General features: G+C 46.8%; 3 protein-coding genes across 3 annotated transcripts; 1 reads left to right on the top strand and 2 right to left on the bottom strand.

Moving 5' to 3' along the window:
- Positions 1–9,112: 9,112 nt before the first annotated feature.
- On the bottom strand, positions 9,113–9,487 carry CCR75_003290 (uncharacterized protein; the record flags this gene model as incomplete). Its single annotated transcript, XM_067961387.1, has 1 exon — positions 9,113–9,487. The coding sequence occupies one exon, from the start codon at positions 9,485–9,487 to the stop codon at positions 9,113–9,115; it is 375 nt and encodes a 124-aa protein (XP_067821510.1).
- A 460-nt stretch (positions 9,488–9,947) lies between these two features.
- CCR75_003289 (uncharacterized protein) lies at positions 9,948–10,310 on the bottom strand (the record flags this gene model as incomplete). The annotated part of the gene is made up of 1 exon (XM_067961386.1): positions 9,948–10,310. The coding sequence occupies one exon, from the start codon at positions 10,308–10,310 to the stop codon at positions 9,948–9,950; it is 363 nt and encodes a 120-aa protein (XP_067821924.1).
- Positions 10,311–10,620: 310 nt separating this feature from the next.
- CCR75_003288 (uncharacterized protein) lies at positions 10,621–14,274 on the top strand (the record flags this gene model as incomplete). Its single annotated transcript, XM_067961385.1, has 2 exons — positions 10,621–12,714; positions 12,985–14,274. 2 exons carry the CDS (start codon positions 10,621–10,623, stop codon positions 14,272–14,274), a joined length of 3,384 nt encoding a protein of 1,127 aa, XP_067822018.1.
- Position 14,275: the final 1 nt, after the last annotated feature.

Raw genomic sequence — 14,275 nt, forward strand, 5'->3', positions numbered from 1 at the left:
TGAGCACCAGCTGAGGCCTCTTCGCAAGTCTCAAATGGACTAGCAGAAGCAGCGTTGCGAGAAGAAACAGGGACTAAAGCACCGCCCATGAATTCTCTTACCTTGCAAGCGGGCGAAACTAATTCGCTGTGACCGCTGTTTCATCGCATCAGAATTCGGATTGATGGGGCGCGTGAATTCCGCCTCGTATTGGTCGGGCGTTTCATTTGAGCGTACCATGACCGGGTTAGGAAAAATACGCCGAAGCGATTTTCCTTGAGCTTCCATGATTTAAAGACGCCATAAAAATTATGTGCGTCTAGAAGAGCGTGCTCTAGGAGCGACGCTGTCGGCCCGTTTAAACGACGCCATTTAGATGGAAGGGGTATCAGTGGTATGCCACCCGTCACATAGCCACGATCATAACGACTGGCTTGTGACACCGATTGAGCACGTTTACTTGTCGTCGGCGGAGCTTTTAGCTCAGAATCCTCAATGTCAGACCCATTATGAATAATGGTCTGAGCATTAGGCGTTGTGGTTTTACCCAACGGAGAAGCGACTGCGCCTTTATGGGCAGCACTCTCATATATGGTCGCTGCGCTATCCAGCGCAGACGACGAGACAGCATTAGTAAAGGTTACTGTCTCCATGTTCTGAGCCATGGAAGAAATTGGATGGGCAATAATGCGCCATCATTCTTCCTCATGAGCTCGTTGTCCGCATCACTACTATGAGGTGACGGCAACGGTGTCGACTGATTGTAGTCGACAACATCCTCACTCTTAATGTGGGATAAATCCTAAGCCCGTTTAGGCGACAGCAGCAGTGGCTGTGTGCGTTTCGACTAAGGCATTGGACGCTGCCGGCGAGTTAACACGGCGCGTGCGCTTAGTTCGAGGTTGTGTGAACGTCTTCGCAGACGACCCATAAAAGTGGCCCCTTTTCGGTGGCATCTTTAGCGCCGTGTATGATAACAGGTCGCTAAAGTAAATGAGAGAATTAGCCGCGCGTTAAGCAGCTCGCAGTTCCTTCATCCTCTCTGACAAATTTTAAAGTGTAAATTCGTTCTTAAGGGGGTGGATGGTGTAACGGGCTAAAGTTACCCTAATGTTGAACAGTCACCGTTAAGTACACTTGGTGTACTTAAGGGGATAGTCAATTACTTAAATAAGGTTATTAGATCCATCACTAGGGTGTGGTTCACATTTGCGACCAACCCTTGTGTATGTGATGCACATAGGTGCATTCACATTAGGAGAGATGACGCCTAGCGTCATCCGTTACGCGAGGTATCTAGAAAAATACGCTCGCAATACATTACACAGTGTTATCTACAGAGAAGACATTTTAATTGGTAAAATAGGTATTTGTATTTAATGCGATCAAATCTAAATCAGTCTGAAAACTACTTTCTACTTAGTAAGTGCGCACGAGGAGCCGGATTACCGTTCCCATGACGACACGTTACTAAAGTACTTAGTGCGCTGGGTGAGGTCGCTAAGGCGCTCACCACAACTACCTCACTGTACGCAAGAGAAGACAGTCTAACCGCTTCGTCGCTGTGCTAAGGTGTGTGTCTTAGTAGAGCGTGGCCGCAAGACGACGTGCCCGCCTACAAGGAATGCCTATTATACTATCAATGTTTAGGTAAGAAGGTATCTAACAGCGGTGATAAACCTTCTAGCAACGAAAAATGTTCAACGTCGAACTTATAGTGCAGCCCATTATAAGGCCGGAGACTTCGCAAAGTAGACCATTCCAATAGCTAGCAACGCAGGTAAAGCACTAGCATCATGATTCAAAGAACGAGCATCTGCGTTTCAAACATTTGTGCAGCCTTATACTTCAAGAACATATAATGAATCGCAAAAGCTACTACCTCGTGAGATCCATTTCTACTTAAAGCAATCATCTTGCGCTGGTTGACTATGAGACGAGAACAAATGTAACGGGGCACTACTGACTTGTACTCCATCAGTACAAGTCCACTTCGCACTTCCTCAGTGCAAGTGGTGCCTCACGTCACTAGTACTGCAGAGGAAGACTCTCTCTAAAACACTTGCTTTAAAAAGATTGTAAGAAGAAAGGTATTTAATATAATTAAGTTCTTCTGTTTCTATCGATTAAATACTAACTTAATTATAAACAAATACAAAATATGTAATAAACTCTTATCTGTCTCCTCTTTGCGCGCGTCCACGCTGACTGGACCGCGAATCTATATCTACCAATAATTAAGCTTCTAGGATATTACCATGTAAAGTAATATTCTCCAAATATTCTCTACCTTTTAGATAATGTATAAATGTACCATCTTTAAGTGTTAACTTTATTAAACGATACACCCCGTTACATCACCCCTCCTTGAAACGACAAGTACTCTGATTGTCATTGAATAGAGAGATCACTATAAGACCACTTGAATAAACAATGATGTTGATTGATCAAAACCATCACTTTTAATTCTATCGCATGGTCAACAAGTCCATGCGGAATGCGAATAGTGCAGCGCCTTCGGCTGCGGTTCATGCAGCCGCGGGTGACGCACTAATGTCTCTTGCGGCAGACGTAACGTCTGCCGCAGTATCTTCTTCTCGCGCAACACTAGATGTTGCGAGTGCACGTGGTAGGTTACTACGTGAAGTCGACCCCTCTTTGGAGGTTGACTACAAATGCGAGTTGGATGAAATGGCCGACTCGGGGGAATTGAACAGTCGCGTGATAGACGTCAGGCGCCTGACTATGAGACTTCGAACAAGGGGGCTCATTCGAGTAGACAAGCTGGTATCATTCGCTTCAGCATGTTCTGATCCGACGATGAGAATGATTCCTCGTCGCCAGCACCGTATCCCGTGCCGTCACCCGCACATATTTCTGTGCGTGGTGATGACGATGGCGTAAGCCATCGCAATAAAAGTTCTTGTGGTACCCCTGCTTCAGTGGGTACCACTCAGGGGGATCGTACACACTAGAACGTCTCGTCTTGCTCCTGAGAAGAAGCCGTGGGCGTTTGCCCAAACAGCTAATTAATAGCTTGTCTGGAGAGATTCCTCCTCACAATAAACATCCGTTACTTATTGCTACAAAGCTACATGGCCTTGATCTCAGCGCGAAGAACTTTCGTGCTAAGGAATATTTCATCTCGATGCTTTTTTATACATCGATATTATAGTGGCAACAACAAGCGAGATAAAATCTCGCTGACGCCAGCCTGGAGCGCATTTATTCGCAATGTCAAAGACATTGAACGCGAAGCCTGGCTACAAAGACTTAACGCGATTCACGTAAAGTTTGAGAAACGAACACCAACCGGTGCAAGGTATAAATTGCATCGGTTGTCACGTGAAGCAGGACTTTCATGCCTCACGTAGAATGATGTTGTGTTGACAACACGAAGCAAGTAAAAGAAGATGTCTATTCCCTTTCTTTGCCCTGGGGAAGGGCTCGCATTTCTAGCGAGATGCGCGATGCGCTTGACGTTTTGCGATTGATTAACAAGCGCAAGGGGCGCATGTTTTCCGATGGACCTTCTGATCCATCGCATGAGTTTCGTCATACTGATGGATTAGACCTTCGACGTTAACAACCAGCTGTAACCGAGGCTTCCAGCCGTCATGTGAAGGTTGATAACCACGCCAGCGAACTAGATAACCCTTTCGCTGCCCCTTGACATCACGGTGGTTTGAAATACGTTCCACAAGAAAATGTTGACCACCATAGGAATCCATCGATGGTTGTGGTGGAGGAGGAAAATTAGATACGAACCGTGTGTCGGATCTAGAGTCGAAGATCGACAAACTCGATCGCTACCTATATGTATTGGAGGAGCACCTTGAACACGAGCGCGGTAAAAGTCACTCGTTGGAGCAGACGACGCAAGCTCACTATATCGAACGGTTGGAAACCCGTTCGAAGGGTGCGTACTTAATGTATGAGTACGAATAGAAATATCACTCTCTTCGTGATGAGCTGTCGTTAGCTCATCCCGGTTTCGAGGATCTTCGGACCCGACTAAAGAATCTTCAGATTCAGCATGAGAATCTGGTTCGTGACCACAAGAATCTTTTAGGAATTTCTTGGAAAGGTAGTCAGATCCGTCCTCGGAAGAAACCGCGCACTGATTGTACGGGCGCAGGCGACCAACGTAAGAGGTAGGATGCGTTCGCAACCTACTTGCCATTTCTATTGTGTATGCATTCCCTCTTCGATGCAGTACACGAAATGGCCTAATGATTTGGGTAGTAGTTTACTGCTCCCCACATTAGTGACTACAAGCTTAGGAAAGTTTACCGTAGAGAGTAGTACTAGATCATTACTTTTAAATGAAAGAACATTTGCTCTTCCATGTTTTTCTGCGCTCCGTTTCTGACGGCCCACTGCGTTAGCAATGGAATGCTGTACGAAACGGATTACTGATTCTTGTGTTAGCAGAAATTCCTCCGCTGACTCATTTGTTTTGTCTTTTTCAGTGTGCTTTGTGCGCGCTGCCGTGAGATCTTTCTCATCTTCGATGTCGATCGCTTCGACATCGACATCACTCGCATCGTTATTAACTCCGATGCGCGATGAGCATGAGCCAGAAATGGTTTTGCTCGTGCGAGTCTCCCCGCCCAAACTAGAGGATCCCTCTAATTTGGTGGGTATGCATGGATGGCGTAAGCAATTCATGAAGAACCGTGTATGCGTTGCAGACGCATGCACCGAATTGTTGATGGCGGATTCGACCATCAATAACACTCGCTCCAATTCGGATATGATTGGACGTAAACTCGAAGTATCTCTTCCAGGACGCGATTTACGCGTTTCATCTGACCATCTGTCTTTGGATGACCAGCAGTTGACATAGTCAGCCGTGTTCCGAGAGATCGGAACACGGTTTCCCAAAATTTCGCCGTGAACCGTGGATCTCTGTCGAGACTCCTTCACGAGGTAAATCTTGGAGTTTGAATACCGTGTCGATAAAGACACGGGCACTACCCGGAGCCGTGATCGACTCCGTTACTGTAACAAGATTTACCATCTTGCTGAATCTGTCTACAAAAATGTTTTTGTGATCGGCTTCGAAAATCCGAAGACGAACTCCATCGATATGCCAACATTCTGCCGGAAGTGGTAGATGTTGAAGAGGTGCACGGGATGAATGGCTAGGCTTCACCCGTTGACATACCTCGCAAGCACGAATGTACTTGCGCACGAATTGATACTGGCGGGGCCAGTAAAAGTCGCGACTTACTGTGAGATTAGTCTTCTCACGCCCACGATGCCCATTTGCTGGTGCATCGTGACACTTATACATGATGCGCAAGCGCAAATCATTGAGTTGGGACAACGACACGTGGAGTGTCGCCAACAACGGCTGTGCGTAATGACGCATGGTCCGTATATACGATGTACGATCTATCTCCTCGGAGATAGACCCTAAACAGCCAGTGCATATTTCATGGCAAGGAGTTCCTTTTCATGCACTGGGTATTTGCGTTCAGCTGGTTGCAGCTGACGCGATTAGTATCAGACGACGCGCTCCTCACCGCGTCTATCGTATTGGATTAACGTACAGCCAATTGCGAAATCGCTGGCGTTAGAGACCACATGGAATTGTCTGTCTTGATCTGCAGTCGCCAAGATGGGCGATTGCATCAAGCTTTGCTTGATTCCTTCAAAGGAACGCTGACAATCAGCGTTCCATAGCCATTTCTCGTCTTTTTTTCAAGAGACGAGAGAGATGAATTGTCATCTCGGCATAATTGCGGGAGTACTTGTGCAAGTACGCCGCTAATCCATGGATCTTTCTGAGTCCCTTGACATCGACTAAATTGACCAGTCGGTAATTGTCTTTATCTTTTCGGGGTACTTCGCTTGCAGCGAATATACACTTCTTGAAATTTGCGTACGGCTTGTGCTTTCGCATAAGTGTAAGAACCTGACGAACGTGAGTTTTATATACTTCCACGTCCGTCTTTCCGTCCATGGCCCGGCTATGGACGAATACATCGTCAAATAACTCGGTGCGAATTCTCGCACCGGTCTCAACAGATTTGCTACGCATTTGTTGAATGTTGCGGGGCGTTACTAAGCCCCTTCGGCATTACTAGTCAATTCTAGAGCATCCCACTGGGAGCGCTCACTGCTGTGTACGGAGTGTCCCGTTAACGCATACGGATCTGATAAAATCCATCCATCAGATCCATAGACGGAAAGATGGTACTTTTAGACAAACCATCTGTGATTACGTCTTTTCTAGGCATCGGCATTTGAGTCGGTACCGTTGCAGCATTAAATTATTTGAATGCGTGCACTATCTGCCACCCTCCTGTGGTCTTTCGCACACAGAAAGTCGGAGAGCTATGTGGAAAGGTTGACTCACTTACATAGCCCGCTTTTAATCGATCGATAAAGAATGTATCGATCGCAAGTACTTGTTCACGAGGCAGTGGCCACTGCTTCATGACACTACTTCGAGCCCAGTTTGAGTCCAATCTAATGTCGAGCGCCTTTACCCTTAGACAACTCGCATGAAATGCTTTCAGGGAATACATCCCTGAGTTCAATCAAATCCTTGTATAATGGATATGTCTTAAGTGACTCCCAGGATTGAGTAGTATATCTCTCAATACCAGCCTTCACATCGCCATCTGATCAACAAGTGGCAGACATCTTTACGGATCGATGCTGCCAGCTGATTCTTGGCTCATATTTTTTGAGCCAAGGTAAACCTAGGATGACATCAGATTTGTCATCCTAATCCACTACAAAATAATCATCATCGTACTGTTAATCTTTTAATGTGTAGTTAATTTTCACTACGCGTTTCATTACTGTTATCGATACGCCTGTCGCTAGAAGCTTCGTCATCCTCGTTGGAGGATGTCGCGCTCAACCTATTTCTGCCTACGACCCTCCAGCGACTGGCAACGAGCAAAATTATTCTACGCCCCACAGTCCACTAGGGCTCTAAGTGACAAATCAGTTGTCACTTTTTAGCTTCAAGATGGTGATGGATACCTCATCGCCAGGTGTAGAGATACATAATGATTGTGTGTCTGGAGAAACTTTAGTCAAGAGATTTGCAAATTCTCTTGAGGTTGCTGGATCAGTAGGGCGTTGCGCCCCTACTGACCCGACCGTTTTTCGGCGGTCCACCTTGCTTTTGCGATTTCTCAACAACATCAGACCCGCGACCGTTGCCTTTTTCGGCATTTGGTCCATATAACGTTCAGTACCTCGGTAATGAGCGTGGGGCACTACACTCATGAGCGTAGTGTCCTAACTTTTGGCAGCGATTGCAGTTCTGCAATCGCTTATTGTTCGAAAAGCGAGATTTCTCGCTTTCGACATAAGAGATGTCCATTGGTTCTGGACCTTCCAGCTCGTGTCGTCCTGGAAAACGATATGATGACGAACTAGCTTGAGCCTGTCTCAAGCTAAAGTCCTCCTGTTCCGCAACGGATATTGCTTCGTCAAGAGTATTGAGTTCCAAGCGGAACAGGTGGGTCTTTACGGGACCATCCGTAAGACCTTGCATGAACACCGTAATCGACGTATGTTCATGGACTGGGTTATTTGTAATACAACTCGCGAAAAGTGTATGTGCTGGGCATATGCGTGAACATCACGCTTGCCTCGCTTGAGTTCAGAAGCTCTGAACGAGCTCTGAACTCAGCCCTAGGCGGTCCAAACGTCTGTTTGAGCCGGGCTAAAAGCCTCTAGCGACCCAAAGACATATGGTTCGCGCAACTAAAGGCCTAAAGCCCAAGTTTTGGTACCACCTGCCAAATTTGACTGAGCAAACGCGACTTGCATTTGTTCGTCGACGATGTGAGTTTAGGGGAGTCTTCTTCGACTCCCCTAAGCTTAGAGATGTCAATCTTTAAGGTTTCAGATTGAGGTGTGTGCATCATTCCTTTCTATGTCACTTAGAAAGGAGTAGCTATCACGCGAAACGTGATGCGTATTTCCATTATCATCTAACATGTCCATGTTAGATGATGGAACTGTGGTCCTTGGACGGACTATAAAGTTCTACCAGGTGTAACGGGGCACTACTGACCTGTACTGCTTCAGAACAAGTCCACTTCGCACTGCCTCAGTGGGAATGGTGCCTCATGTTACTTCACGTACACTAGTACGTGCAGAGGAAGACTCTCTTTAGAGCACTTGCTTTAAAAAGATTGTAAGAAGAAACTGTATTTAATATAATTAAGTTCTTCTGTTTCTATCTATATAACGCTAACATAATTATAAACTAATACAAAACATGTAGCAAAGTCTTATCTGTCTCTTCTTTGCGCGCGTCCAGCGCTGACTGGACCGCGGAGAAAGTAGATATAATGGTATATATCTACCAATGGATAAGCCTTTAGAACATTACTACGTAAAGTAATATTCCATAAATATTTTTCACCTACAACCTTTAACTGTTTATTTCATGTAACCATACACCCCGTTACACCACCTCCATGACCGCAACTGCTTTCAAGATTAAAGAATGCATTGTAGTAATCGCAATTATCGACGTATTGCTAAAAGTTGGGGCTATAAGCGCGCGGTGCTACGTCAGGTATTGCATTAGCGATGGCATTCTTGACGTTGTGATTTTCAATGACATTTTAATAGCTTTATTGAGAAAGCAGGGAGTGGATTCGTTTAATTTTTACTTGTTGGCCGCCTCGATTCGGGCAACGGTTGCGTAAGCCGTCATCTACGCAAAGTTGTTGCTTTCTGTTGCAATTGTCGTTTTCGCTCCCAATGCTCAGCCTCTTCCTTTGCCGAGAACATCATCAGTTTTCAAGGCCAGATTCAAGCAATTTTTTCAAGAAGCATTTTTTTAGTCGAGTTGAGGTCGACTAAGCATCAAAAATGGGAAACGAAATGAAAGCATAAGATGAAGCGCTCGTCACTCTCTGCTTTGATCACTGTCATAATATCGTGAATAGGAATCAAACTATTTCCTATAAACACATTGCGCCCGCAATAAACTCACTCCACCTCTCGCCTCGAATGGCAAGATGAATTACATTCTAGATTGTCATCGATTTTCACGCTAAATTATTTCTGTAAAGCTATTGTGCTATCCTACAGGACTAGTCACCCCTTTCGCCGCAGCCTTTAGCCCTGCTTTACGCAAAGTAGTTTATGAAACGTCGTAGTAGACGTTGGTGTGCTCGTCGTCTTCCCTCTTGGCTTTCTTGCAAAGGTCAATCTCGGCGACCGTAATCACGTCACCGTATTGGGCTTCAATGAGACACTTGTGGAACTCAAATACGTCTTTATTCATGTAAAGCACGCCAGTCGAAGCGCACACGGGATTTTTGTCCACTGCACCTGTATCAACACAGTGGGGATGTTTCTTTGCTCGCTTCTCCCAACTGTTCACGACGACATAGCGGTTCGAGTGCACTTCACCCACCACGCGCAGCATCCCATCTCGCCGGACCGGATCCATTGCAGCCGAGCAAAACGCCACGAGCGTCACCGCCACGAAAATCGTGAAGCGCCTTGAGTTCATTATTTTATCAACGTTGGGCCCCTTTAAAGCGCAAGAGAGGATAAAACAATAATAATTACCACTGGTAATTTATTGTGCGAGGCTAGCGTTGGATTGTTATACCACGAACTCATGGGATCTGCTCTTGCGTTCAGAGAATTTTTTTGTTCTTATAATGACAAACTTATCAGATTTTCAAGATGAAAGTGAATCGATAAACCTTGCGCGGAATGCTTGTCCGAATGGCCGGTGACTCGAAAAATGGATGGTGCCATCAGTTGTTCGATAGAATTTTAATTTCATTTTAAAGGTAAACATCATACATAAGCACAAGGACAGCCGTCGCCAGTGTGGAGGCGGCTTACTACGCTACAAGCACCTTTGACAGCCCAATAGACGCCAAGAAAGCATTGAAGCATCTAAAAACTCGATTGGCGAACTTGACAAAAATGCATCTTATCTAAGGAACTGACTGATGCGTCTATGATATGTATTTCATATTAGGAGCCATATCCTCCAGTTCGGCATCCTTGCAAAACTCCATGTCCGTCACCTGGATCTCTTCGTCTTCCTGAACCTTCATCATGCACTTGCGAAAGTTAAACATACTAAGGTTTGTGTATCTCTTGCCGTTCGAGCCGCAAACAGGGTTGATTTCACGCGTTAAGTTGCCATAGCACTTCAGCTCTTGGCGATTTTCCTCTACGTCATCATAGTGGACAGTATAGTTGTGATTGCCATGCACCGAGGCCATCACTTCGTGCAACTTGTCGCGGTCCAACGCCTCTCCAAGCGCCAAGCTAAAGGCCAAGACTGCGGTCGCGATGATCAAAAGCTTAGCCATTACAGCGTGAAATACGGGAATATAGCTTTTGCACTGAGTACGTGGCCTATGCCACTAAAAATGGCAGCTGGCACTCTCAAATCTGATTCCATTTGAACCCTGTCGTGGTATTGTAAAACTCCTCAACTTGAGAGCTATGTTATTAATTGCATGAAGGGCCACAACCCTGATTAATTTGTGATCAAACCGAACCACAGCGTGTCATTCCTTTGGTCGAACCCAATTCGTAACCTCGTGTGGCACACGTTGTCCTGTTGTCCTCGTCCCTTTCACAAAGACTGGTCCTTATACAAAGATCCCCCTCATAGCAATGCTAGTCAAATCAGAGGCCGATGTAGAAGTCGCCGCGGCGCTTGCGTCGCTCACTATCGCATTCGAGAAGCACGAGCACCGAGAGCTTCCTACCACGGAGGATGTGATCGCAGAATTAAGCTATCTACCAGGGCTCTCGACCAAGAACCTCGTGTTTAAAGACAAAAAGGAGGGACTTTTCCTCGTAACTGTCGCCCCGACGACAGTCGTGGACACGAAGAAGCTTGGTGCGCATCTGCATGCAGCTGGTATCGGAGGCCAGAAGTGGAACTTGCGTTTTGCGTCTGAAGACGTGCTAGCGTCGACGCTCAAGGTGACAAAAGGCTCCGTCTCGCCCCTTTGTGTCATGCACGACGTCAAGTGCGAAGTGCGCCTCGTGCTGGACAAAGCGCTTCTGGATAGCACGCAGATCAACTGCCATCCGCTACGCAACGACCAGACGTACAGCATTAAAGCGGATGATCTGCTCTCATTTGTGAAACATTATAATCACGAGCCTATTGTCGTGGATTTTGCCGCTCACTTGGACGAACCTGTTGCTTCAAGTGCAAAGACGCCCAAAGAAAAACACGAAGAGAAAAAGAAAACAGTAGACCAAAAAGCAAATGAAGGCATGTCCGCTACGAAGGAGGAAAACTTTGCCGACTGGTACACCGAAGCAATTACCAAGTCGGGCATGATTGACTACTACGATGTATCTGGCTGCTACATTCTACGTCCGTACTCGTACGAGATCTGGGAGCGTGTGCAGCAGTTCTTAGACCGCAATCTTAAAGCCATTGGCGTGAAAAACTGCTACTTTCCCATGTTTGTCACGAAGGAAAAACTCGAGCGAGAAAAGGACCATTTGGAAGGATTTGCGCCCGAAGTGGCGTGGGTGACCAAATCAGGTAATTCCGACTTGAAAGACCCAATTGCCATTCGCCCTACGAGCGAGACAATTATGTACCCCGCGTTTAAAAATTGGATTCGCAGCCATCGCGATTTGCCTCTGAAACTTAATCAATGGAACAACGTGGTGCGGTGGGAATTTAAAAACCCAACGCCATTTCTTCGTACGCGCGAGTTTTTGTGGCAAGAGGGCCATACGGCCCACGCTTCGAAAGAAGAAGCCGATGAAGAAGTGCGTACGGTTTTAAACTTTTATGCGGCGTGTTATGAAGAGCTCTTGGCGGTTCCTATGATTAAAGGAGTGAAGACGGAGAAGGAAAAATTTGCCGGTGCAGACTACACGACGACGATCGAGGGCTTTATTCCGTCAACGGGTCGTGGAATTCAGGCTGCCACGTCGCACATGCTTGGCCAGAATTTTGGCAAAATGTTTGGTATTTCTGCCGAGTACGAGGATGGCAAGAAACTGATTCCGTGGCAAAATTCCTGGGGATTCACCACTCGTTCGCTTGGTGTGATGATTATGGTGCACGGTGATGACAAGGGATTGGTTTTACCACCACGTGTAGCCCCGACGCAGGTTATTGTCGTGCCCATACCATATCAGAACCAGCACGAAGCGGAGGAAATGTTTGCGCGGGCTGATGAAATTGTCGCCAAGTTGTCGGAAGCGGGTGTACGGATTGAGGCAGACAAGCGTCGCGTGTATACTCCCGGCTGGAAGTACAATTACTGGGAACTTAAAGGCGTTCCACTTCGATTTGAGCTAGGACCCAAAGATATTGCCAAGAAACAAGTGCGCGTCGTGCGTCGTGACAATGGGTCGAAAGAGGACATTCCGGAGGCTGAGCTTACGACTCGCATTCCAGCGCTTTTGGAAGAGATTCAAAAAGAGATGCTTAAGCGAGCTGCTGCGCTGCGTGACAGCCATATTCGTGAGGTGACGGAGTGGAAGGATTTCGTGCCTTGTTTGCAAGAAGGATGCATGGCTTTGACCCCATTTTGCAACGAAACGGAGTGGGAAGAGACTGTCAAGACTAAATCTCGTGAGGAATCGCTGGATTTGATGGGCCTAGAGGAAGAGGCTGAGAACACAGCCACTAGTGCTGCTGCGAAGACGCTATGCATCCCGTTCAAGAAGAATGAGGAAAACCCCGTGACTGCTGACACCAAGTGCTTCATTAGTGGCAAACCGGCAAAGGTTTGGGTGCTTTGGGGTCGCAGCTACTAAATGAGAGGAAGTTGACACGCAATGATCCTATTTCTGAATAATAAAGAGGCGGTAATGTTGCGTTGCCAATTCATTTTTCTTGCATCGCGTGATCACCGTTTTTCGTTACTTTTTCTGATATTTTTCCAATTTCTACTTTTGCCACAAAATATAATAATTTAACCCAATAGCATCACCTTACAAGTTTGATAGCTCACGTCTTTTTGTACGTGAATTTTTTGCTTTTGCAATCTTTATCAGATTCTATCATTTCAGAAATTGCTCGATATGATGCAAGCGACATCTCTTCGCCAGGCCGCACGATTGCTGCGCCTTCCAAGCACGCGTACGTTTGCGCTTGCTCAGCACGTGGATGATTCGAAATTCTCGGCCTTCTCATTCAAGTTGTCGGACGATCAGCGCGAATTTCAGCAGCTGGCCCGCAAGTTTGCACGCGAGGAGATGATTCCAAAGGAGAAACACTACGACCAGACCATGGAGTACCCGCACGAAATCTTTAAAAAAGCGTGGGAGCTCGGCCTGACGAACTCGCACGTACCAGAAAAATTTGGTGGTCTCGGTCTAGGGACGCTAGATGGCTGCATCATTGGCGAGGAGCTGGCGTACGGATGCACGGGCATGGCCACTGCTATGGAAGCCAACGGTCTTGCTACCGCTCCGCTTTTGGTGGCCGGTTCGGACGAACAGAACGGGAAATATCTTAGCCGACTTGTTGAGGAACCCGTGCAAGCTGCTTATTGTGTCACGGAGCCTGGTGCCGGCTCAGACGTGGCCGGTGCCAAGACGACAGCTGTCAAGAAAGGAGACAAGTGGGTCTTGAACGGCTCGAAAATGTGGATCACCAATGGAAGCGTGGCCAAATGGTTCTTTGTGCTTGCTAAGACGGACCCAAACGCTCCTGCGGGATCGGCTTTTACGGGCTTTATTGTCGACGCCGATACGCCTGGCATTACTGTTGGGCGTAAAGAAATCAACATTGGTCAACGGTGCTCGGATACTCGAGGAATTTCTTTTGAAGACGTACTAGTGCCGGATGAGAACGTGTTGGGGGACCCTGGCTATGGCTTTAAAATTGCCATGCAAGCCTTTGATATCACGCGTCCTCCTGTAGCCGTTGGTGCCGTTGGCCTGGCCCGTCGCGCTTTTGATGAAGCTCGCAAGTACGCTCTTGAGCGCAAGACAATGGGCCAACCCATTGCAACGCACCAGGCTATTCAATTTATGCTGGCTGATATGGCCACGGGCATCGAAGCTGGCCGCCTGTTGACGTACAAGGCTGCGTACGAGATCGACTGTGGCCGCAAGAATACTATATATGCATCCATGGCCAAGCGCTTTGCGGGTGACCATGCTAATCAGGTTGCGACGGATGCCGTGCAGATTTTTGGTGGTGCTGGATTTAACACGGAATATCCAGTTGAAAAGCTTTTCCGTGATGCAAAAATTTACCAAATTTACGAAGGTACGTCTCAAATTCAGCGCATGATTATTGCCAAGGAAATGTTTTCGCGTCAGAATATGGATCCGTGAG

Source organism: Bremia lactucae, linkage group LG9, assembly GCF_004359215.1.
Source record: "Bremia lactucae strain SF5 linkage group LG9, whole genome shotgun sequence".
NCBI classification, from domain to species: domain Eukaryota; phylum Oomycota; class Peronosporomycetes; order Peronosporales; family Peronosporaceae; genus Bremia; species Bremia lactucae.